This window comes from Arvicola amphibius, chromosome 9 (genome assembly GCF_903992535.2).
Source record: "Arvicola amphibius chromosome 9, mArvAmp1.2, whole genome shotgun sequence".
NCBI lineage: Eukaryota > Metazoa > Chordata > Mammalia > Rodentia > Cricetidae > Arvicola > Arvicola amphibius.
This window is the reverse complement of record NC_052055.2, coordinates 32592689-32619176: the sequence shown is the minus strand read 5'-3', so window position 1 is coordinate 32619176 and position 26488 is coordinate 32592689. Positions and strand designations below refer to the sequence as shown.

At 49.3% G+C, this 26488-nt stretch overlaps 1 protein-coding gene across 1 annotated transcript in view; it reads right to left on the bottom strand.

Annotated features, from left to right (window-relative positions):
• Positions 1-4900, bottom strand: part of Dennd3 (DENN domain containing 3) — a 50807-nt gene extending 45907 nt beyond the window's left edge. Inside the window, exon 1 of the mRNA XM_038343314.1 lies at positions 4625-4900. Coding sequence (XP_038199242.1) covers positions 4625-4726 — 102 coding nt within the window. The 5' untranslated portion in view covers positions 4727-4900. The remainder of the gene's footprint in view (positions 1-4624) is intronic.
• Between the last annotated feature and the right edge of the window lie 21588 nt (positions 4901-26488).

The window sequence follows — 26488 nt, the reverse complement described above, 5'->3', positions numbered from 1 at the left end:
ACAGTGGGCTGGGCTCTCCCCAATCAATCAGTAATTAAGAAAATGCCCTATAGGCTTGCCTACACCCAGATCTTATGGAGGCATTTTTCAAATGAGGTTCTCATCTCTGCAATGACTCTAGACTGTCAGCACAATGGTTCACCCCTTTAATCTCAGGACCCAAGAGGCAGAAGCAGGAGGATCTCTGTAAGTTCAAGGCCAGTCTGGTCTGCATGGCAAGTTCCAGGACAGCCAGAGTTACTTGGAGAGATCCTGTCTCAAAAAAAAAAAAAAATCCTACGGTCTTGGGGGCTGGAGAGATGGCTCAGGGGTTAAGAGCACTGACTGTTCTTCCAGTCACCCATGACACCCTCACATTATTCCCATCACCCATGACACCCTCACACAGACATACATGCAGGCAAAACACTAATGCAAATAAAAATAAATTATTTTTTAAAAATCATACTGTCTCGGCAGCCATTATCCATGAAAAACTTTTTGGTCTTTCTGATTGGATTAACAAGATATTTTACCATTCAAAAAAAAATAGCAATGAACACCTTGAGGGATACACTAGACTAGGAAAGCCTTCTCTGTAATTCCAGGCTTTTCTGCAGAGCCTAGGGTACTTCCTTACATTCTTAACACACAAGCTTGAGACACGTTTTCATAATGTAGTTTCTCAATTCTAACTGTTGCCTTGATGTTTAACTTTGTGGTGAGGTTAGTCAGCTTTCGTCACAGTTATATAGTATTAACCGAGTGAACACCCAATAATGCATCTACCCAATCCCTCTGAAGACATCTGGATCACTGTAAACATCTCATCCTACTGGGAGTGAGGGAGACAACGAATGAACAGAGTCACTGAAACAGCTGCACACATCTGGTTCCTCAGTTGGAATAAATTCCACAGTCAGGTGATAGTGGTGCATGCCACTTAATCCCAGCACTCAGGAGGCAGAGGCAGGTGAATCTCTGAGTCTGAGGCCAGTCCAGTCTACAGAGCGAGTTCCAGGACAGACAGGCAGGGCTACACAGGGAAACCCTGTCTCCCAATATATATATATATATATATATATATATATATATATGTGTGTGTGTGTGTGTGTGTGTGTGTGTGTGTGTGTGTGTGTGTGTGTGTATACATATACATATATATATGTGTGTGTGTATACATATATATATATATATATATATATATATATATATATTCCTTCAAATGGAAGGTCCAGCCATCAAGAGTATACTGTATGTAAGCTATCTGGTGATACATGGTGTGGCTGCTCTCACTGCAAGGATAAGAAGACAGCCAGTGTCACAGAGCCTAACCTCTGCCAGCCCAAACTGAGCCAGACAGAGGCTTATTGCCCGCATTCCTGTTTATTAAATCTCTATCCAATGACCATCTCTTTCAAAGCTAATTAAAAAGCAAAAACCCAGAGCCGCCTTACTCACGGGTGACAGATTTATTTCTAAGTCATGTTACAAAGGAGTGTTTCTTCTCCCTGAAGGATTGGCTCTCACTAGAGAAATAAAGGAAATTCACAGATGCTACTACCCAACACAGTCACCAGCAGGAGTCCACTGAAATCTAAATGAATTAAAACTAGGCAGGAAAGATGGCTCCACAGTTAAGAGCACTCACTGGCTGTTCTTCCAGGGGACCCAGCACCCAGGTTCAGATTCCAGGATCTAGATGGCAGCTCACAATCAATTAGAACTCCAGTTCCAGGAAATCTGATGTTCTCTCTGGCCTCTGCAGGCACTGCATACACATGATGCACATACATACATACATACATACATACAAGCAAAACACCCATGCACACGAAATAAAGGAAAATATTTAAGTTTTTCTTTTTAAATTCAAATAAATAAATGTGAAATCCAGTCCCTCAGTGTGTTGGCCATACTTCCAGGGTTGGGTGGCCACGTGGGGCCAATGACCACAATGTAGGACAGTGCAGATGAAGGACACCCTCATCGTCCAGGAAGCTTCATTGGTACTGTTGCCCACAGAGCAGAAAGCCACTCCACTGGAATGGTGCAGAAGGCAGTGTGAGCAAGTCATCCACCCTCGGCTGAGTTGATAGTGGATCCTCTCACATTCCAACAACCAGCAGGGCTCCATCCTCGGCCAGGGGGTGGAGGAAATCAAAACCAAACACAGTGATTCACAGGGGGACTGCTCAACCCTGAAACACTTGGCAGGATTTCCAACAAAATGACTAGTCCCCCACCCCCACCCAAGAAATGAAACAGAGTTAGGACTCCCTCTAAGAAACAAGCAGGGCACTATGTCCCTTGACCTTAAACTGGATAGTTCTCAGACTTCTTGTCTTCTGTTTTCATGTGTCACCAAATAGGAATACCCAAACCACAGAAAAATGATAACTTAATTTTTGAGACAGGGTCTCTCATAGCTCAGGCTAGCTGCTGAATCTACCATGTAGTCAAGGCTAGCCCGAGCTCCTTCCTGATCCTCCTGCTTCCACTCTCCAAGTGCTAGGATTACAGATTTGTGCCACCAGGCTCTAAAGGTTTTTGTTTGTTTTGTTTTGTAAGACAGGGTCTCACTTGGTAGCCTAGGCTGGCCTACTTAGGACTCACAGCAATCCTCCTGCCTCAGTCTCCCAAGGGTTAGGATTACAAAAGCAAGTCACCACACCTAGTGAAGTGCCAATTTTTTGGGTTTTTTTTTTTTTTTTGCTGTTTTTGATTTATTTATTTATTTACTTATTTATTTAATGTACACTGGCATTTTGCCTGTAAATATCTGTATGAGGGTGTCGGATTCCCTAGAAATGGAGTTACTGACAGTTGTGAGCTGCCATGTGGGTGCTGGGAATTGAACCCAGGTCCTCTGGAAGAGCATCCAGTGCTCTTAACTGCTGAGCCATCTCTCCAATTCTTGTTTTGTTTTTCAAGACAGGGTTTTTCTGAGTACTCCTGGCTGTACTAGAATTCACTGTGTAGACCAGGCTGGCCTCAAACTCAGAGACCTGCCTCCCGAGTGCTGGGATTAAAGGCTAGTGCCCCCACCACCAGGCTGTTAAATGACAATCTTAAAAAGCAAATTTAAAAATTATTTTAAAGCCTTGCACATTCAAAAGAGAATTGCTACAAAAATTAAACTAGCTAACTATAACACTAATGTTGATATAAAGTGAAATTACCCCAAAGTTCAGCCCACCTCTCAACTCTCTTTGTTCCCCCTAATCCTGGACTGTTGTTGTTGTTTTTTTTTAATCCTGTTTTGTTTTGTTTTGTTGCTCTCTTTGAAATCTTGCAAGAGTACACTATGGGGAAAACTAAAAGGAAACCTCCCCCTCTCACTTAACCTGGGGGCTATCACCACCTGCCTAATTCAGGAAAGTACCACTGTGAATACCCAGGCTGACTCAGCCCATTCTCGAAGGCATTGCCTCATACTGAGCAGGCAAGAAGTACACTGCGAGACACAGGAAGCAGAGGCATGGATACCCAGAAGACCACAAGTGAAACCAGGTTATTTCCGATACTAAGAAAAAGAAGGCAGTTCCGTTTGGTAAACGAGAGGCAGAAAGACAGTGGAGCTGCACAGAGGACAAACTGGCTTTAGAAGGGATGGAGGGATGAGAATTGTAGGAGGGACACTCTGAATCATTTCCATGTGGATTAATGCCACTGATGGGTCATTTGTCAAATGGTTTAACACTCATTTGGTTACTTTTATTAACATGTAACTCTCCTTGGTGACATCCATTTTGCCTCCACTATTCATTTTCCCCGGATAGTCAACTGTCAATCAGAATGCATGTCTTTATGCTTTTCCATGTTGTCACGTGTAAACACTCAGAGGATTTATCTAGACACTTAACGGGACACTAGGAAAATCTCTGGAGAAAATGACAGTTCACAATCATGCTGGATCAAAGGAAAAAGAGAGGCACCAATGGATTGGGAGAAAACAACTTGGGTTTCAGAATTAAGAAAATGGGAAAATACAGAACAGAAGTAAGGAGAATGAGGTGTTCAGAAGACTCTGTTTGGGGAGACAGGAAGATAAGCCCGTTCTTTGGCTGCTGGAGGGAAGGGAGGAGGGGCTGCACGGCAAGTGAAGAAAACGGCTATGCAGCTAGCTCTACTAAAAGCGGAATATTCAAAGCTAGTGGTTGATTCTAACACCTGAAACCTCACTATTCAGTGCACAGTACAGAATCCACTACTTAGGAGGCAGTGGCGCTCTGCGATGAAGGGAACCATTTAGTCGCTACTCGGAAAGGACCTGGTCTAGTTGACCATGAACTCCTCGGGTCCCCGCTGGGCCAGCACCTCGCCCCAGATGGTGGCATCCTGAGGGCGGAGGAACGCTTCAACGCTTCAATGCACAGAAGCATGTCTGCACCACCACAAACTCTAGGTACTAACTAGTCCAGCTGGTCCCCGCCCCGAGAGGTTGGTGGGCGCGGAGGGAGGGAAGGATGGCCAGCTGCCTATCTCCCCTGGCCTGAGCCAGCGCTCACCCCACTACAGCTGGGGCTCGACCCTGAGGCATCCGCACCACAGGGGTGCGTAGCCACCGAGGCCAGCCCCGTGCTCACCCGGCGGGCGCCGCTCTGACCTCCACCCCGCCTCAGTTTCCCCTTCTGCTCCTTACCTGCTCCAGGCCGCGGAGGCTGTCCTGAGAGGCGCCCAGCAACGCGCAAAGCTCCAGCAGTCCCGAGGGCAGCGACAGGTGTCGCGCCGTGGGCTCCGCCATAAGCTCCCCGCCACCCGCCCGGAGCACTACGCTCCGAGCCCTTGGCTGCCCGGTCCCGACTCCGACTTTGATGGCGCCCGCGCCCGCAACTCAGACCCCAACCGAGTGCCTTTGCAGTCGGGTCGCGCCAGAGCCCGCCCGAGGCTCCTCTCCTCCCTTAGGCTGGTAGCCAGCGAGCAGCGTCCGCGGAGCGGGGCGGGTCGTAGAGGGAACGGGGCGGGTCGATGGGGAGGAGAGGCGTGGTCTGTGAGGATTTTTTATGTGGGCGGGGCCTAGAGAGGAGGCGCGGGGCTTGTAATGCTGGAGTAAGCCTTGCCTGTGATTTGGCAGGGGCGGGACTTCGCTAGGGGCGTGTCTGGCCGGACCTGGGTGGGTGGGACCTCTTCAGGGGCGGGTCCGACTCTGCCGGGGCTTCTGGCTCAGTCATTTCCTAAGCAGAGCGGCGCGTCCGGCGCGTGCGCAGCCCCTCTGTGGGCTCGGTCCCTCCTTCTGTCCCCGCAACACAGGAAGGAATGGGCGGTGTCCCCAGGTGCCCGGCCACGTCATCCAGCCCCCGAAGCTCTTCAGTCCAGCGGTCCAGTTCTACCCTGCAACAAGTAAGGGACAAAAGCCCAACCTCCCGCCACCTCCAGGAAGCTCTCCGGTGCCGGGACGCGGAGTGGACCCTGTGGACAGCTGAAGGAATTGTCGGAAGAGAGTGTAAAGATCCACTCCTGGTCAAAAATTGCATGGTTAACCGCAGGCCGCCGCAGGAGCCTGGGTTAAATTTAGCAGGAAACGGGGCAAGGTGAACGCTGCTGGAGAGAATAGGGTCAGAAGCCTTTTGGGCCCCCCTAGCTTCCCGCTAAATCTTTCTCTTACTGACCCTGAGCCTCGTCCAGCTTCAGACTGGATTCAGAAGAAAGCGCAGCCTGCCTGCCTGGGCAGCTTGGTATGGTCTAAGATCCCAGCCCTTCCTCCTAGCTGACCTTCTCCTGTGTGCCCTGTCATGGGAATCTTTTAAACCCAAGGGGAAAGGAGACCAAGGGACTTTTCCAGGGCTTTCATAAAAAAAGAAAAAAGAAAAACACTAAAATGCTACTGGTAATGTCAAATATCTGTTACCGGCCTAGAGAGAAGGATCAGTAACTGAGCAAATCTTGGAAGCAAAACCTGGGCAGGCTGGCTGGAGAAGGGGAGCAGGAATTCTAGGTCCCTAGCCCAGCAGGACCTGGTGACCACAGCAGGTCATAGAAGGAGCCTAACCAGCCTATAGGTTGCCTGACCTCTTTGGCCCTCATTCTTGCCCAGGAGCCCAAACAAGTTGTTAAACGTCATCAAAAGGACTATTTGACTGCTCCAGGCCCTCATCTCAGATGACCTCCACTAGGCACAAGCCCTGAGGGGGCAGACCTCACAGAGATCCACCAAGGGTCCTGCTCAGGTCCTCAGGTCGCTGGTTTGTTTTCAGGGCCCTGACTGTTGTCTGGCCCCTGCTATTGTGTCAACTGTGTGTGCGATAGGTAGACCAGCATCCCTGAGCCTCTGCTTCCTGTTTGTGGAAACTTGGCCAGGGTGGAGGCCAGGATTCGGTTGGCAGGGACTCTGTAAGGCTCAGGGCAGAGCAGGTCTGATGTCTGTCCTGTTTCCTCCAAGGGGTGGAAGGATTTGAGGAGGGGAGTGTCAGACTGGGGTGGAAAGGCCAAGGCCAGGCTCCACAGTCTCTCTTCTATGGGCCTCCCTCATCCCACACCAGAGAGCCAGCCACATACATCTCCCAGGGCTCCTAGCTCTGTGCTTTTTTTTTTTAAATTAAACTCCCATGGCAATCCAGGACTAGTGGTTTGCTCCTATAATCTCAATGATCTGGAGGTGAGGCAGAAGATTATAAATTAATTTCTGGCCAGCTGAAGCTACACAGCAAGATCCTGCCTAAATAAATTTAAAAATAATAATAATAATAAAAATCCCCATGGCCCGTGCTGCAGGTACTTTCCAAGTACCCACAGGAAACCTGCCATGGGGCTAGAGCTGCGGCTTTGTGGTAAAGCAAGGGTTGTGGCTCCGTGGTAAAGCCCTTGCTTACAGTGTACCAGCATCACAAGAGTTCCCTTCCATTCCCAAGCACTTCAGGACACACAGGTTATGGTGTCATGTTGTGCACAGTCCTGAAAATGACCTAGAAGTAGCATTAAGGATCTCTAAGCACAGACAGGCATGATGGCATGCACCTTTAATCCAGACCTCAGGAGGCAGAGGTAGGCAGATCTCTAAATGTGTGGTCTTTCTGCTCTTAGTTCCAGGTCGGCCAAAGTGACATAGTAAGAACTTATCTCAAAAAGAGAAAGAAATTAGCCAGTTATCCAAATAGGAAGTTTTTTTTCTTTGTTTTGTTTTGTTTTGTTTTTCGAGACAGGGTTTCCCTGTAGTTTCTAGAGCCTGTCCTGGAACTAGCTCTTGTAGACCAGGCTAGCCTCGAACTCAGAGATCCGCCTGCCTCTGCCTCCCAAGTGCTGGGATTAAAGGCGTGCGCCACCACCGCCCGGCTCAAATAGGAAGTTTTTATGTGTCAAAAGATACTGCCAAGACAGTGCAAAGACCACTTCCAGACCAAGAGGAAGTTTTTTGCAGCCATTCTGAGGCAGGATAGAGACACAGGAGAAACCGTTGACATGAGGAAGGAAAGGAGCCCCTCACCCTGGAACCCAGGTCAGCAGAGAAGCAGGAACCCAGCACAATCCACTGCTTAAAGCCACTCTCCTTCCCCAGCCGCACCTTTGAAACTTTCCAAGAATCTCACCAAAATGCGAATTGACAGGAGAAGCACTGCCAAGCGACTGTGCAAACCCTAGTGGTTCCTGGTTCCACTTTATCAAACTCTCATTCCATCCCAGACAGCCACAGAGCCACCCCACTTACCTCACTCATCAGAAGACACAGAGGGAAAAGAGAGGGTGTTCCTAGCAACCTTATAGATGTCACCTGAAGAGCCACTGAAGTGCCCCATGCGGTCAGTGCTGTGTGAAGGCAACTGACTGTGACTCTCGCTTGAGGAGCCTGAATCTCCACTAGGGATGTCTTACCTTCTGTCCCTTCTCTTATAACCTCTTGCTTAAGCCTACATTAAAATATCCTTGTTTAAGATTTACTTTATTTAAAGCCAGACAGTGGTGACACACACCTTTAAGCCCATCACTCAGGAGGCAGAGGCAGGCAGATCTCTGTGAGTTTGAGGCTAGCCTGGTCTACAAGAGCTAGTTCCAAAGAGAAACCCTGCCCCCCCCCAAAAAAAAAACAAAAACAAAAATAAGATTTACTTATTTTAGCCGGGCAGTGATGGCACACACCTAAAGCTGTGTGCAGCACTCAGGAGGCAGATGGATCTCTGTGAGCTTAAGGCCACACTGGTCTACCTAATGAGTTCCAGGACAGTCAGAGCTATGTAGTGAGACCCTATCTCGAAAAAAAAAAGACTTACTTTGGAGCTAGAGAGACAACTCATACTGGAAGACATACTGTTCTTCCACAGGGCGGGAGTTCAATCCCCAGCAGTTATATCAAATGGCTCACACTACCACTCCAGTAGGATCCAATTCCTCTGACCTCTGTGGGCCCCTGCACTCACATGGTGCGAGACAATTGTCTATATTCTGAAGGAATATGTGACCTACCCCGCTGAAAAAGGTACCAAACCATGTGGCTAACATAGATAAGAGTAATGGGTTAATATAAGTTATAAGAGTTAATAAGAAGCCTGAGCTAATGGGTCAGTCAGTTTATTATTAATATAGACCTCTGTGTTATTTCTTGGGGACTTAACGATTGCGGGAACCAGGCAGGACAGAAACCCCGACAACACTCACATGTACATACCTACACACAGACACACAGACACACACACAATTTAAAATAATACAAATTAAATTTTTTAAGGTTTATTTTTATGTTCTATGCACAAGTGTTTTCCTTGCATGTATGTAGGTGCACTGGATAAGTGCAAGTGCCCGTGGAGGCCGGAAGAGGACACCAGATTCCCTAGAGCTCGAGTTACACGTGGTTTTAAAGCATGTGTGTGCTGGAACCAAACCTGGGTCCTCTGCAAGAGTAGCAAGTGCTTGTAACCACTGAGCCACTTCTTCAACCCTGATATTAAAATATTACGAAGGGGCATGGAAGAGAAAATAAAATATATTTAACAAAACAAAATCCTACTCTATTTTATTATAAACTGACAAGTGCAAAAACTCTGATTTGGCCTGACTCCAAAGTTCAGGGGGTGCCTCAGGCTGCTAAGGGCCGCAGTGTGGAGCTGCGCCTCTGTTCCCTCACTGCTAGGCATACGTGTGAGAAGGGATACGTGTTTAGAATATACAGTCATTTCTCTGACACAGACACACACATTCGAGATCAGCCCCGATGGGGAGTCTGCTCCAGCCTTCTGTTCTTCAGCGGACAAACACAGCTCTCAAAGTTGGTTTGTTGTTGTTGTTTTGTTTGTTTGTTTGTTTTGTTTTTATTTGGAGAAGGGGGCTGGGGCTAGAATCAGGCCAGGGCTAAATCTACTGAGGCACTTTTGGATAAGGAGCATACAACCTGTGTGTGGGAATACAACCTTTATTACAGTTTCTTCCATGATTAGAATGGGTTATTTTTAATTTTTTTTTTTAAAAAATATAGGCTGGGCATGGTGGCTTATGCTTTTAACCCAAGTTCTTGAGAGGCAGAGTTAGACAGTTTGCTGTGAGTTCCAGGCTAGCCAGAGCGAGCTACATTGTGAATGGAGATTAGGCAAGCAGTGGGGCTGAATGTGGGAGGAGGGTCTATCTGTACCAAGGTGGGATGAGGATGTAGCTTAGTCGGTAGAGTGCTTATTAGCATCCAAGAAGCCTTGGGTTTGAGCCCTAGTGGCAGGCACAGTGACACATTCCTGTAGTCCCCTCTAGACTAGTCCCATTGTCTTGGGAGGTAGGGATGGGCAGATCAGAGCACCCACTTGGGTTCCAGCCCAATCAGGGCTATGTGAGACCCTGCTTCAAAACAAACAAACAAACAACCTGTGCCAATGTGACTGTGCTGTGCCCACAGGCTGTGAGACCCCCATCCACGGCCCAAGCTCTGTGATTGTCAGTTCCTGCTGGCACCTAGCCCTAAATGGCCTACATGAATGGGTACACCATTGGAGGGTACAAATAAGAGAATAAAGGTGAAATTCCATTGTCCGTTGAGTGTGCCCCACCTGTGCCCTGGGTACCTGGAAGCAGGATTCAGCAGCCTCACTCTGGGTAAGAACATAGTCACGACGAAGCTCTACAGTGCCATATCTAGCCACATCCAGGAGTAGAAAGGGCATGCTAAAGTAGGAAAGGAGGAAGTGGCTAATGAGTCGCACCAAGTTCAGTGTGTCAGAGCCCTGCGGAGGGGTAGAGGAAGTCTCTATGTGCTCTGTCCCACCAGTGGGTGGGGCACGGGGTTCACAGCAGCATGCTAGAAATGTTTTTTTGTAAATATGAAACATTTTATCAGAAAAAAAAAAGCTGAGCCAGGAGCCGGGACTATTTCTGGACTTCTATTGTGTTTCAAACAATGCGGCTTCCCCACCAAGCAGCTGCCCCACACCCTGACCCCCGAGAAAGGACCTAGAAAAGAACTAACCAATGAGGCACGGCCATCAAGATGGGAAAGGAAAGGCTGTCACCCCTCCCTTAGTCAGACCTAAGAACATAATGGCTCAGGAGGGTCCTGGGTGCAGGGCTGTCTCCCTCCAGTTCATGCCCTGCTCAGAAATCCATGTCCCTAGGCAGAATTTTTGCTCAAAGAAACCAAGAAGCCAAGCTCTGCAGCCGACTGTGACCGGTGATGTCCTGGCCCATGCTTCAAGCCAGGGTCAGAGTCTGCACAGCCTGGTGGCCTCACTCGGTCTCATCCTCTGAACGAGAAAGACAGGAAGTTGTGGTCTGGCTGGGCTAGGGAAGAAGGGGACAGATGTGAGAACCATCTTCGCCTACCCAGACTGGGTGCTATGGCCAGACAGCTGATGGTGAGCAGAAAAGGGGACATAAGTGTCTACCCTGCTGGCTCCTGGCCAAGCAGGAAGCCCAACCTTCCCGTGGTTGTACAAGGTCACTTTGTATTCTTGCTGTCCCTCCTCCATGTGCCACTCTGGGCAGCCTTTCATAGGATCAGACACAGCCTCCTCCAGGACAGCCTCCTGCACCTGCACCTTCTTTACTCCACCCAGGCTGGGGTACCCTATGGCCTCCCAAGGTGCTCACCATGTTGCTGATGCCCATGACCGCATAGTGGGGTTGCATATATCGTAACTGATCCATCCCAGACCATGTTCTCAGCACAGCGCCGACAGCATGCATACTTCTTACCAACAGCAAGATTGGGGAGGCAGCCACACAAAGCAAAAGAGGCGGGTGACTAGTGAGTGTCCTAGACAGTGTCTGCTTCAGGGGGCATATGCTGTGAAACCCCAGGCACCTTAGCTCCAACTGACATTGCTCCCTCCGTACTGTGAGAGGTCAGGGGAGGGCACACTGTGGTGAGGGGCTGACCACAGTAATGATGACAGTTGTGAGGATGAGCTGCCTGTCACCCCTCCGATTAATAGTCTTTCTTTAGACAAACATATATTCACTTATGGAGCCTCTCAACTGCCCTGTGAGAAACTGTCACCCCATTCCACAGGTCACCCAAGGCTCAGCCAGGTCAGCTATATATCCAAGAGCAACAAATGTATGCTAGGAACAGAGATGTGTACACTAGAAAGCCCAAGCCAGCCACACGTGGCCTCTTCTCTGATAAAGTCAGAGCCATCCTCTGGTCTCCTGCTGCATCCCCTATGATCTAATGGGCCCTGCCTCACTCAGCCCCACCAGCCCTGATGCAGGCATTTTTAAAATTTTGACTTGTGGTAGCAATAGTCTCTCCCTCAATGGAATGTTACTGTTTAAAGAGATTGTAAGACCATCTGGCCAAATTCGGGCAACTCTAACCCCAACAAGTTCAGTCAAAGTTCAAAGGCTTCCTCTGATTCATTGTCTCTGCAGTTTGAAAAATCCTTTGGTGAGCCTGCTCTGCTGGGCTCAGGCGCTCCCTGTCTCCCCACACTTTAGGGCAGGGGTTCAACTAGCTGCAGAAAATAATGCCCAGTTTGAAGGAGCAGAGATGAAGGAGCTGGGGAACTCAGTAGGGCATTCTGGGAGGCTGGACTGTGAGCCAGTCTGGAACAGTATAAACACAGTTCCCCTATGAGGACGGTAGAGGCACAGCTATTCTCCGAGGACGCTTGCAGCCCAATATCCAGGGCACGGAGACCAGTGCTTGGCAGGGCATCTTATTTCCAAACATCCCTAGGGTCAGATCCCACCACTACCCTGCAGAGGAGGTAGTGATCCCAACAAGCTTGAGCCTGATAGGCTGTCCCCAGGAAGTCTGGGCCAAACCTCCCAGTTGGTCCTCCTGCCTGAAGTCAGAGCATGCCCTCTTCACCTCTCACCCAGAGTCAGGCCAGGACCCAGTGTTGAAGGGATGGAGGCCTGGAATCCCTGTAGGTGCCCAAGCCCAGGTTAGGCCCAGGCCACAGATCCCAATTCCCTACTCACTCCTGACCCACTAAGATATCCATTCAAAGTTTCTGAGTTCCTGCAAGAGCTAAAGGAAGGTTCTCTCAGAGCCAAGGGAAACAAAGCGTCATACCCACTTCCCCTACCTCTAGGAATTCTCCCCTGTCTAGAGGAAAGAGGTCTTGATAGGAGCAGGGGTTGGAGCGAGGCCGCCACTCTGCTGAATGGGACAAGCCAGTGTGGTGACACCTGCTTAGATGAAGCCTAGGAAGTGATCTGGGAAAGCCTCGCTGGGAGTCATGAAAGGCGCATGTCTTAGTTGGGGTTTCTGTTGCTGCCACGAAACACTATGACCAAAAGCAAGCTGGGAGGGAAAGGGTTTATTTGGCTTACACTTCCACACTGAAGGAAGCCAGGACAAAAACTCAAACAGGACAGGAATCTAGAGGCAGGAGCTGATACAGAGGTCATGGAGGGGTGTGGCTTACTGGCTTGCTTCCCATGGTTTACTCAGCCTGCTTTTGTTTTTTGTTTTTCGAGACAGGGTTTCTCTGTGGCTTTGGAGCCTGTCCTGGAACTAGCTCTTGTAGACCAGGCTAGCCTCGAACTCACAGAGATCCGCCTGCCTCTGCCTCCCGAGTGCTGGGATTAAAGGCATGCGCCACCATCGCCTGGCTCAGCCTGCTTTCTTATAGAACCTAGGACCACTAGCCCAGGGGTGGAGCCACCCACAATGGGCTGGGTCTGTCCCTGTCAATAACTAATTAAGAAAATGCCTCGCAGCTGGACCTTAATTGAGGCTCTCTCCTTCCAGATAACTCTAGTTTGTATGTCAAGCAAGACCAACCAGCACAGTGGGTTTTTTCTTCTTTATGTTTTTTATTTTGTGTTATGATCTTTTTAACCGTGTATGTGTGTTTTGCCTGCACCTATGTCCATATACCACCTACATACATTGTTCAGAAAGGCCAGAAGAGAATGTCAGATCTCCTGAGACTGGAGTTACCGGCAGTTGTGAGCTGCCATATAGGTGTTGGAGACTGAACCCAGGTCCTCTGGAAGAGCATCCAGCACTGTTAACTGCTGAGCCATCTCTCCAGGCCCCAGCGTCTGCTGGGAACTTTCTGCCTTAACTGTATTTGAAAGATTTAATCGAGGTCGGATTTGGCGACTCTGGTCAGAAAAAGGCACCACAGAGAAAAAAGAAAGTGGCCTACACCAGACCGCAAGCATGGATTCTTTGGCATCTGCAGAATTTGGCAGCGTGCTTCTGCTGGCATCATACATGAAGGGATGCTGGTGTGTTGGTGGTGCTCCATTTGGTGAACTTAGAATCATCTGTGTACTTTCACTATTATTGGGGTTCATAACTCAACACCCCGAACTATAGTATTTGGACATGCTTGGGACTCTGAGCTGAAGGACATTGGGAGAGCCTGACTCCTCCTGCCCATCTTTCTCTTGTCCCTTGCTCCACCCAAAAGGGCCCCATCATTTCCCATGAGGAATTGGAGTCCTTCATCTAAAGTCAGCCACAAACATAGACCCAGTCCTTGCATTCTTTCTACCCAAGGAAGAGGATGGGCAGAGTTGGAGCCATAAAGAACTCTCCAACTTACATTATCTCAGAGTACTTCTGAGCCACTTGGCCCAGGAGTCCTGGCCCACACACTCAGTAGAGGCCAATACACAAAGAGGACAAGAACAACCAGAACAAGAGGACTTGCTGACTTTCCCAGGGGAGCACCCCTTGGGGAAGTCCACTGGTTCCATTCTATAAAATGTGAGGTGACCTGTGAGGGTCTAGAGCCCCTACATTTGCTTTCTCCAGAGGCCAGTGACCCTGTGCTGCATGGTTTTGTGTCAACTTGACACAAGCTAAAGTCTTCTGAGGAGAGAACTGCAATTGAGAGAATGCCTCCATAGGATTGCAGGCAAGCCTGGAAGACATTTTCTTCTTTAGTTATCGATGGGAGAAGGCCCAGCCCACTGTGGGTGGTGCCATCTATGGGCTGGCCATCCTGGGTTCTATCAGAAAGCAGGCTGAGCAAGTCATGGGGAGCAAGCCAGTAAGCAGTGTCCCTCCATGGCTTCTAAGTCAGCTCCTGCCTCCAGGTTCCTGCCCTGTTTGAGTTCTTGTCCAAACTTCCTTGAATGATAAACATTGATATCAAAATGTAAGCCAAATAAAGCCTTTCCTCCCTAGTTTGCTTTTTGGTCATGTCCACGCTCTGCCACTGAAGTTGTTTTCCCCACTGACTGTCCCCACATACGTTTGCCATACTGGCCTTTCTGTCAGCTTTCCCAATTTGTGTCTTGTTCATGTCCGTGGGTGACCCTCTTCCCAAGATTCCTCTCTCCAGGGTATTGGAGAAATGCTGAAAGTTGAGATGATCAATTGCTAATATTGTGATCAGTCATATCTATGCAATGAAGCCATCATAAAACCCCCAAAGGATGAGGTTGCGAAGCCTTCCATGTCTCCCATGGGAGGGAGCTCTGCTACCTGCCCTGCCCTGAACATCTTTTCTCGGCATTGATCTGCATCCCGTGATCTTGCTCACAAGGAATAGAAAAGGGTAAGCAGAGAGTTCTGCGTCCCATGAGTTACACTAGCAAATCAGCAGAAATGAGGAGGGTGTAGGAACTCAGGAGCACAAGGGACAGCCTGCTATCCGTGTCTGAAGGGGATCATTGGCACAGGTAGAATGCCCGAGGTGAGGCATTCTGCACGGAGCGTGAGTGCAAGCGGCTTACTCATCCCCACCGCTGGCTGTCCTGGTCTCTTTCACCAGAAAGGAAGCTGCAATCAGGTGCTATAGATAGCCAAGCCAGGACGGATGTTTCCTGATGTTGTTGAATGTCCTTCCCACCCAAACATGTGACAAAAGAGACAGAGAACAGTCGGTCTCCGCGTTCAAAAGGCACACTGAGACAAATTGTTGTGGGTAACTAGTTCAGTCCTAGGTAAGTTATTAATGCCATGGGCAGACAGACAGACAGACAGATAGCAGCACGGCAGGAGCTCTAAAGAGAGGTCAGGCCCTGACACAGGACATTCAGCACTAAAGGGAGAAGAAAGCAATCGGGGCTCCTGTGGCAGACTTGTGGGGCTCATACTTTTCTGAGAGCAGGGAAGTGCTTTCACAACAGGAATCTGTGAGCCGGCTCTCTAATTTCTAGGGAAGGGGATGGGGAGCAGGATGTGTGTCCATCCACACCCCCTTTTGATGTACACTCCCTTCCTGGGGTGAGAATCCCCACCCCAGTCTGGAAGCCTGTTAGCTAGAGAGTCACAGTGTCTTACCAGTTGTCTCTCAGACAGCTCAGGCTGTCTACTGTTAGCAATGAGCCTTTGGCTCCAGGGCCATTTAAGCCCTCTGTCACTCAGCCTGCTCACCTGTGCCTGCCGGGGTAGAATGGGGCTAGTGGCAGCCACAATCCTGTCACCTGGCTCACCTGATTTATAAAGCTTTCTTTCCTTTTTTCTTTCTTTCTTTTCTTTCCTTTTCTTTCTTTCTTTCTTTCTTTTTTTTTTTTTTTTTTTTTTTTTTGCTTGCTTGCTTGCTTGCTTTTGTTGTTCATTGTTGTTATTTGGGTTTGGGGGGTTTTGGAGACATGATCTCATTAACCCCAGACTGGCCTTGAGCTTCCTGTATAGTCCAGAAGGACCCTGAATTCCTGATCCTCTGGCCTTCACCTCCCCATCTGAACCACCAGGCTGTTTTCAGTTCTTTCCTCTTCACAAGTGGGGTATGCCCAGAACGGCTGCCTGCACCCCTATCCAGGCTGGACAGGATACATGTTTCTGTAGCTTTGAGAACCTTCTGGAGGTGGCCCAGTAAAAGAGGAAGTGTCCTTGAGTTTACCTCTGGTGAGGCCACGCTTTCTTGCTTTGTACGGAAACTGCAGGCTGAGGCCACCCCTTCCCCTGGGAACATCAGGCTGGCCCAGTTGTGACTCCAGAACAGCAAAGAGCAGGACCTGGCCAGCTTGCCCTGGAGGTAGGAGGTGGAGGTGTGTACTTAGCAGACCTTTGAAAAGGGTTTCTCTGCTCTCTGAAGTGGCCTGGCTGTGTTTGGGAAGGGTACCACGCTTGGTCCTCTAAGATCCATGCTACTTTAGCATCTTACATGTCCATCCTTGGTGTGGTGAGGTGGACAAGGCTGTGGAGCCCTGCAGATCACTTAGGAGACCCCCCCCCGCAAAGTTTTTAAGAACTTGTTGATAAACAGTGGAACCCTTGATTTCAAAGGCAAGCCTCAGCAAGATCAAGTAGAACTGGGAACCTGGCCTTTCCCTGCCCCTCTCCTGCTGTGGCAGAGGAAGACAAACCCTACAAGGCCCCAAGGCACACAGTTCTCCTGGTCTGGACCGCATGGATCCCCGTACCTCATCCTGTAATAATGGATGTTGGTAACGAGGTCCCAGTGATTGTGTCAATGTCCAGCTGTCTAGCACCACATATACCCTAATGCCTAGCCTCTGGTTTGTCCTCTGTCCGTGGTACCCTTGAACACAGGCTGACCGGTCACCCCATCTCTCTGCCCTGCCTGGATCCCATCTGTGGGACTCAAAAAACATTAATAAAAGATCTATCCAGGCAGGGCAGACATGCATCCAGGTGGCATACATACAAGGCCATCCTCTGAAAGCAAAACTAAAGTTTCTTAGGAGACAGTAGTTGGTGCTTAATAATGACTTCTTCGGACAAAATGTCATCTCCCTGGGGAGTCTTGACCTCTGACTGGCCATTCTGCTCCAGGCTCTGTCTGTCACCAGTCAGGACTCTCCCTGGGGTCTCAGATTCCCCCCACACTGAAAGAGAGAACCTGCTGGGCCGCCACTAACTCCCCTACTGCTGACAATAAGCCACGTTCCATCCCAGTTGATGGCTAGGTGATGCAGCTTCCTCCATGGTTTGACTGTGGGCAGGGTACTTCCCTTCTGGCCCCTGCTCCTCCTCGTCACATGTTCTGACACCAAAGGGAGTGTGTCCCGTGTCTGAGCTCTGGATAAAGCCTAGAGCAAGGGTCTCTCAAGATGGTGAGCTCCCAGCCAGACTGCAGCCAGGTTGGAAGGCCAATACTGAGACTGGAACAGAGTTGGTGGGAACTCAAGGTCACAGCTGCACTGGTTTCTCATGGGCCCAAAACCTAAAGACAAGAAGGGTACTGGCAGCAACAGAGACCCTCCCCAAGAGTGAGGCTGCCTCTTTGTGTCCTACCTGTGTGTGCTTCTCTGAACTTAGGGCTCCCTGTCAGAAAGAAATTTATCCCCAGAACATTTTGTAGTTACTGAAACCCTTGTTTCTTTGTTTGTTTGTTTCTCTATATAACAGCCCTGTCTGTCCTGGAACTAGCTCTGTAGACCAGGCTGGCCTCGAACTCACAGATATCTGAGTGCCTCTGTCTCTAGAGTGATAGGATAAAGGTGTGCATTACTATGCCAGCTCACTTCTGCTTTTCACTCTGTCCCTCTGTGTCTTGCTGTCTGCACTCTGATCTGTGCTCCGATGCCTCCTCTGTACTCACCATTCCTGTGAACTGGCAGCAGGCTGAGGGGCTCCGCCAGGCTCACATCTAATCCTACAACAAGGTTACAGGTGGCCTCCTCCTTTTGAACTCTGGGACACTTCTAATGAGACCATCGAGCATTAAGGCTATTGTCAGTTGAGCCTCCAAATGCACAGCTGGGCCTGGTTTCTCCTTCTTACAGCTACACTTCCCACCCTGCACACTTAGTGTTCTGATCCTCAGGAAACGGGGGTAGTGACTTCCAGACTCCCACAGCCCCTCATAGCTCTATTCCGTGCTACACTCTCATGGTACTACTACTGATAATGAGGTCGACTCTAGCAGCCCGGGATGGATGGCTCGTGATGAGAGCCCTAGCCTCTATCTCCTTCTGTACCACCCCTGCCGCTTGGTCAGATGTATGGCATCCAGTCGACTCTACAGCCTAATGCATCTTCAGTTCCACGACTCCCGCTGCCTTTAGTGATTCCTGGGTGCCTCAAAGTCTTCGTCTGGTGGGATCCTAAAGTCCCTCTGGCCAGGAACTCTATGTCCCAAGTCATCTGAGATGTGCTATGTACCATCAGTGTTCAGATGTCTTCAGTTCACATTCTCTCAGGCTTTATTGTTGTGGTTGTTTTGCTTTGCTTTGGTTTTGGTTTTTCAAGACAGGGTTTCTCTGTGTAGTCCTGGCTGTCCTGGAACTCACTCTGTAGACCAGGCTGGCCTTGAACTCACAGATCTGCCTACCTCTGCCTCCTGAGTGCTGGAATTTAAGGCATGTGCCACCACTGTCTGGCTGCTTGTGTGTGTGTGTATGTGTGTGTGTGTGTGTGTGTGTGTGTGTGTTTCAGGCGTAGAACTGGACATTTATTACTTAGAGGAGGGGGGAGAAGAGAAAGGGGAGAGAGAGAGACAGAGAGACGTGTGCACACGCCAAGGAACAGGAAGGAAGAGGTGCTTGTGTGTTTTTAATGCTATTTTCTGTCTTCTATATGTTTAGGTCTCTATCCTTTTTCTGCTAATCCCTCAAGGCTGCTCTCATTTGTTCTTCCCTTTCTTTCTCTAAAACTGTGTGGTTTCACCAGCTCATGATTTGATATCAATTGTTCTTGGTTAACGTCCTCATACACAGGGACATTTCCAGGACTAAAATCTTGGGCAGTGTGAACAGGATGGGATCCCACTGGGGGACAGCCAGAGCCAGAAGATGCTCTGAGCCTGAAGTCCCATCACTTCCCTCCTCAGGAGCCTTACCTACCACGCTGTCCTACCCTGGGTCCTGGCTGGTCTGGATGTGATTAACAAGCAACTCAGAACAAGGTGCTGGCTAATCCCTGGGGGCAACTAGACCTGGGAGGCATGGGCCCTCTTAGAAACCAGGGTAAAAAAAATCCACATGTGGTTGAGGGCCATGTGGTTTTGCTTTAGGGGTTTCAAGGGTAAAAGAGATAGATACTCCCTCCGCACCTGCCACTCTGCTGCCCCCTTCCTATGCCTAGTAAATGAGAAACATCTAAATGGGAGGAACTGGCCAGCTCCCTGGGCCAGGGCTTATGCCCTGCTACTTTGGACATTCTAAATTCAAACCCTAGAAACTGCCAAGTGCCTCTTGCTAACTGTGGTCCAGCAACTGCTGTGTGTCAGTTGCTGTCCCTCGGGTGGCTACGGCTGGGTTGGAGCTAAGAGCGCCTTGCCAGCTGGAGTCAGACACCAGGTGAGAGAGAGAGAGCACTATAAACAGCTGTGCTGCCAGCTGCTGTCTCAGTGCTCGCAATAAGTTACTTTCGTTCGGGCACCATGGCATGAGTGCAGTGTTGGCACCAGTTTGCAGGTGAGGGATGAAGGCACAGAGGCATGTTGGTGCTGCCACTCCAGGCTCCAAACCCAAGAGTTCTGAACTAGGAGTCCACAACCAATTTGTATGGCATGGCTCTGATGACAGTAAGGGGCACATAGGATAAGGGCAGGACTCAGCAGAACAGGAGAACGTGCTTCTGTGGAGGTATGGGGTATGCACAGACACATCTGTGTTAATACATTGTACAAGTTCCTCTGTGTGTATATCTGCATGCATGCATGAATGGTCGTGTTTGTACATGTGTGCTTGTGTATGTATAGAGTATATGTATGTAACTGTATGCATATGTGTGTAGACCCATCTATGTTTTGTGTGCTCACGGGTGTGTACATACATATGTGTCTCTGCATAGTATGTGCCTATATGCCTATGTAAGCCCTAGTTTGTGTTCCTATGCATGTGTGCATATGTATGCATGTCTGTGTAAGCACTTCTCTCATGTGTGTGGGTGTACGTGTGAGTATTGGGGAAACTTGGCTGTCTTCTTCCCGGAGGTTGGCCCCACAGCTGGAAGCAGAGACTCCCAGGAAGTCTAATCCATGTCTGGGGCTGTGGCTCCCATTCCGCTGTTGCAGCTCCAGGGCTCTCAGGCTGTCTTGTCTCCGTTTCCCCAGTTCCTGGGTCATAGCCCTCTCAGGCTTTGTCAGAGGAGGGAACATGAAGCATGGTCATGGTGAGGACAAATAGCAGGAGCCTTTGGGGACACTCCCTGTGACAAGCACTGTGCTGGAGTCTTGTCAAGCTCGCTCAGCCAACCCCTGGTCCTGGAGGTCTTCATGGCAAGGGAGCAGAGGTCAAGCCACTTTGGTGAAAGAAAGCAATATGACCAGGTTCACTGTATCCACACATGGAGGGGCTCACCTGGGCACACGCCCATGGCAGAATCACACATGACTTCATCTGAAAACAAAAAACAAACAAACAAACAAAGAAACCTTTTGCAATGCTTTATGTCACTTCCTACATGAGGAGACCAGCTATTTCAAAACTTCATCACTATAGAACTGGAGTGACCATCAGGCCCTGAATGGGGGGGTTGGTGCCAAGCAGCCTGGGGCCTCCTACAGGGGCAACAGTTCCCACTGTGCCCTGTGCACGTGGCTGAGATGTGGATGTGGCTTAGGCCTGGTTCAGGAGGGAGGACAGAACAGGGACCAATGGAGGAGAGAGAGACAGGGAGGCTGTGATATGTCGGGGTGTGAGGCATCAGACTTCTGGCAACTCCTTTTGCTTTCCGGAGCCTCAGTTTCCCCATCTATGCTCGGGCTGCTGTGGGGAGTTCGTGCCAACCACAGACTGAGCACCCTAGTACTTGGTGAGGCCTCATTTCCTTCCCTTTTCCTGCCCCCTGCTCACAGCATAAACCAAGACTTAAGTTTGCCTGTTCCTGTTTGCAAGATTACGGACTAAAGTAGCTGGCACCTGAGGAAGAAAGCTCCTGTATCTTTGATGCCAGCACAACGTGGGCAAAGGTGAAGAGACCAACCAAGGCTCCTCAGTCAGCGCTGGCCATATTCCCTCCACCCCAGCCCCATCTGACCTGGCCACAGGAGGTCTCATCCCTCCAGGTCCCTCAGAGGACTTGTTATTCCTGTGGGAGACTGTCTCCAGAGGTCTCTGTCCCAGCTCTGCCACTTCCATGGAGGTACCTGGCCTCCAGTTTCATCATCGTGTATCCCTCTGCTGGAGTCTGCCTCCTTACAGCCCTTCCTGGGCTCTGCTCCTCTCTTCCACATCCCTCCTGGCAAGCCCTGAGCTGGCCCCAAACAAAGCCTTGTCTCTGCAGTTCATGCTTAAAGCCAAATCCAGACTCGCGTGATGGCTCGGTGGGAAAGAGCAGTGACCACCAAGCCTGATATGACAGAATAAGAATATGGCAGCTCCCTCACGTTGTCCTCTGCCCCTGCCCCAATGCAACAACACACATGGTGAGAGATAAAAAAAATGTTAGCCGGATGGTGGTGGCACACACCTTCAATCCCAGCACTCGGGAGGCAGAGGCAGGCGGATCTCTGTTGAGTTTGAGGCCAGCCTGGGCTACAAGAGCTAGTTCCAGGACAGGCTCCAAAGCGACAAAGAAACCCTGTCACAAAAAAAGTATTAAAAAAATAATAAAAATAAATAAATAGAGTAAATAAATTTTAAAGCCAAAGGGGCTGAATTAGTGTCATGAAAGGGTACCCAAACAAGAGAGTCGGCGTCAAACCGATGTGGAGCTGCTCCCTGTGTCTGTCTGGGACTAGCACCTTGCAGCAGCTGTGTTCTTGTTAAAGCATCTCTATACAGTGTATACAGTATCTCATTGAAAGGACCCCGGGGACAAAAGCCACACTTACCAATGCTCACCAGTGTCTCATTCTTGGTAGACCTCAAGAAATACTTGTTGGGTGGGTGGGTGGGTGGTGCACGGTATTTTAGGCAGGGTTCCCTAGAAGACTAGAACCAACAAGGGTCGGGCAGTTGGGTAGCCCAACAGTTGCTACTGCACCCTGGAGAGAATGAGACACCAGCAGCCATTCGGTCCACAAAGCTGGATGCCTCAGCACTCCCAATCCAGCCCTGGAGGTCTAGACAATTCCTGGAGAGCTGCTGATCTTCAGCCCATGCTGGAAGGTGAAAGCAGCGGCTGGAGTCTGATGTTAGCGGAGGATGGCAGCAGAGATGGCAGCAGTGGCAGCAGACTGACCCTTCAACCAGCAAAGGACTGGACAGGTAGGAGGGGGTGGACATGCATGAAGGGGCAGACAGGAAGGGGTGGACAGACAGACAGAAAGGGGTAGACAGGCAGAAGGATACGGCTGGCTGCATTTTCCTTGGACACTTCCTCTCTGGGCTCCCTACAGGAGCATGTCCCCACACTGAGGGAGGTTTTCCCCTCTCAGTTAATCTATTTTAGAAATGTCCTCACAGGCTCCACCACAGGCACACTTTTTATTTTTCTCTTTGTTTATTTGAGACAGAGTTTCTCTGTGTAACAACCCTGACTGTCCTAAAACTTGCTTTGTAGATCAGGCTATCCACAAACTCAAAGAGATTTGCCCGCTTCTGTCTTCTATGTTCCTCCCTGGGATAAAGGCATGTGCCACCATGACTAGCTAGAGGCACACTTCTTAGTTAATTCTGTTTCCATCAAATTGGCAATCAAGATCAACCATTGCAGATGGACAGACAGGAAGACGGTAGGAGGACACTCAGGTGACTTGGTGGATCGGGATGGTGGTATGCGGGTAGGTAGCTGGATGGATGGGGTGGTGAATAGGTGAATGGGGGTGGTGAATGGGGATGGTGAATAGGTGAATGGGGTGGTGAATAGGTGAATGGGGGTGGTGAATGGGGTGGTGAATAGGTGAATGGGGGTGGTGAATAGGTCAATAAAGGGGTAGGTGAGTGTCTTAGTTACTTTTCAGTCGTTGTGATAGAAAAAATAAAAACAAAAATAAAGAAAACAACAACAACAAAAACCCCACAACCAAGGCAATTTATAAAAGACAGTATTTAATTTGGGGCTCATTGTTCCAAAGGGCTGCCACCAGCACAAACGATCAATAGCTTCACCTTTAAACTCATGTGCTCTAAGTCTGATGGGCAATGGGGTGATGATCCATTCATTAGCTTGCGGCTGGTCTTCACAGTGTTCACTGCACCTCACGAGCATGGAACTCCAGCATCCCTGGGATCTAGGAAGATGTAACGAAGACAATAGAGTGGTATAGTATTTGTGTTTTAGTAAACAACGCTTGCCTGAAGATCAGAAGGCAAAGCAGCCACAGTAGTCAGCCATATAGATCAGGGAGTGATGGCACACACCTTTAATCCCAGGACTTGGGAGAAGGATCTCTTTGAGTTCAAGGCTACCCTGGACGGGCAACACAAGATTGATCCAGAAACAGATCCAGGTGATGGTGGTTCAGATCTTTAATACCAGTATTTGGGAGTCACCCACTTTTAATGCCAGTACTAGGGAGGTGGAGACAGGAGCGATGTGGCTGGGTGGAGAGAGGAATATAAAGAAGAGACAGGAACTCAGTGGAGATGGAGTCTGAGGGTTCATGGAGACAGGATCTCACCCATTCGGTCTGGAGATTTGGTAGAGGCAAAGGCCTCTAAGATGCTTTATTTTTCTGATCTTCAGGTTGAAAGCCAACATCTGTTTCTGGGTTTTTAGTATTCGTGCTACCAATCAAATATGGAGGAGCGAGATTTACATAACTGCTCCATTGTTCTTCTGAGATGGGAAGACATTTGCATTTACAAACCACATACACACGCAGTGAAACAATTTGCATCTAAAACTGGTATGGGGCAATTCAAGACATAACTCAGTTGGTATTAGTGCTTGCCTAGCGTGCACGAGGCCCTGGCTTTTATCCCTTGCACGGGGCAAGCCAGGTATGGTGGCCCACACCTCCATTCCCAGCTCTTAGTTGGTAAAGGTGGGAGGATTAAAAGTTCAAGGTTGATGCAGAGGCAGCAGCAGGTATGAGAGCACAGTCACAATGGACAAAAGGACATGCTGTTGTCGAGTAGAGCCAGCCATCGGGCCCCACCAGGAGGCTCAGCCCACCACTCAGCCACCTCATTCACTGTGTCCTCTAAGACAGTGCCACCATTCGGCCTGTGTAGGTCCAGCCTGTGACACTGGAACTGCCTCTGATGCTGCCCCTTGTGATACTCAACCCACTGGGCAGAGGAGAGCATGGAGCCACAGTGCTGCCCTCGAGCTGCAAACACTATGGGTCATGCAATGGTACGGCCAAGAGCAAGGAGGTGCACAGCAGCCAGGAGCTCAAACAGGTCTTGCTCCCAGACATGCTGCTCAACCACACGAGCACCCTGACTCTGAGCAGCAATAAGATATCCGAGATGAAGACTGGTTTATGGTCTAGGTTAAGTCTCCTCAAAGGACTGCTGTGATCCATATTGCTACAGAAAATCACATTGATGTCTATGTTCCTGGCTACCACCGGAAACCATGTTGGTGTCCATGATCTGGTCTGTGGCAGGAGACCATGTTGATATCTGGGATCTAAGCTGAGGCCGGAAATCATGGTAATGGCCACAATCCCATGCCACCAGAAGCCATGTTGATGTCCATGATCCATGCTATTGCTGGCTACTATGGGCAGGGAATCCGTCTTTTACAGTGGTTATTGATGACCAAAGACTCATAACTAATGATGAGAGATACTGAAGACTGCTGTGCCAACCACCAAAAAGAAATAGTCCAGACAGGAAGCTATTAAAGAGAGTCCTTAAGAACTGTGATAAAAACGCTGGAGTGTAGCTCTTCACAGTTGACGGCTTCGGGCAGGGGTGGTGGAAGAACTCGATTTTCTTTAAGGGGTTGGCCACTGGGAGTTTGACCACGCTCCAGTAAATACTATGGACTACACAAATTTGACTTAGTTTTTTTTCTCTTTTTTGGGGGGCAGGGTGCAAGGGTAGGAAGGTGGACCCAGAAAGAATGGGAAGCAAGTGTGATCAGGGTGCATTGTATGAAATCCCCAAATACTTAATAAAAATATTTTGGGGAAGAATAATAATAAAGATCTGAACTAGAAAAAAAAGTTAAAGGTCTTGCCAAGTATTCTAGCATATGCTTTTAAATCCCAACACTAGGGAGACAGAGATAGGTAGATCTCTGTGGGTTCAAGACTAGCCTGGTCTACATAGTGAGTTCCAAAACGTTTAGGGCTGTGTATAGAGACCATGTCTCGAAACAAAAGTTTAAGGTCTTCCTAAGCTACATATTGAATTCAAGTCCAGCCTGGGACACAGGAGGCCAGTCAGTCAGTCAGTCGACCCATGAAGCTGTCATCACAGAATATGGAGATAGAATCCGTGTGAATGATTCAACATGACATTAGATCAGAGTAAAGGCATGGTGTCAGACATGATGGCGTGCACCTGTAATCCCAGAACTCAAGACACGAAGGCAGGAGAAGAGCTAGTTCAAGGCCAGATCAAGCTACAGGAGATCCTGTCTTTAACAACAACAACAAAAAGAAGACAAAACACAAAACGAACAACAATAACACACACAAATAAGCAAAAAAGACTCACTATGACAGGTCAAGAAGAAAAAGAGGAAGAGACAAGGCCTGTCTGACCCTTCAGGCCCTGCTTTCAGGCACCCCAGTGTGTCAGAAAAGTCTTCCTGCTGTTTGGCCATCAGCCTCCCCACTACAGGGTTTCTCTGTGTAGCTCCGGATGTACCGAAACTCACTCACGCAGTAGATCAGGCTGGCCTCAAACCCACAGCAACCCGCCTGCCTCTGCCTCTCCATTGCTGGGATTAGAGGGGAATGCCACTACAGTTTCTTCCTCACACATCACAACTAGTGCTGGCAGCCATTCACTTAGAACCACAGGCGTCCCACCGTTAGCGGGTCCTGGGAGAAGTCGCGAGTAAGCTGGGCAACAGCAAGACAGCAAATAAGAGAGACAGTGCCTGGATCACGAAAGGTCTGTTAGGTGCTTCCTGTCTTTAGCAAAGACAACAAAGCAAATAGCAAACCTCTTCCGCCTCCCTGTGCCTCAGTCTCCTCAAGAGAAAACTAACTGCAGCCAGGGATCTCCAAGCCCCCCTCATCTTGCCCAGGAGATCTCTTAATCCTTCTGCAGAAATGGTATCATGCCCCCTAGAGGTTTTCAGGGAAATGGCGGGGCTAGGAGAGGATATCATGCGCCCCCTAGAGGCCTTTAGGGAAATGGCAGGACTAGGCTTGTTTCTCCTTAAAAAGTTTGTGTTGTCCCTGGGGCTGATGGGGGCTTCACTGCTGAAATCTCTGAAGGTCATGCGGTGACATCTTGGCATTACACTCGGCTTCAGGAG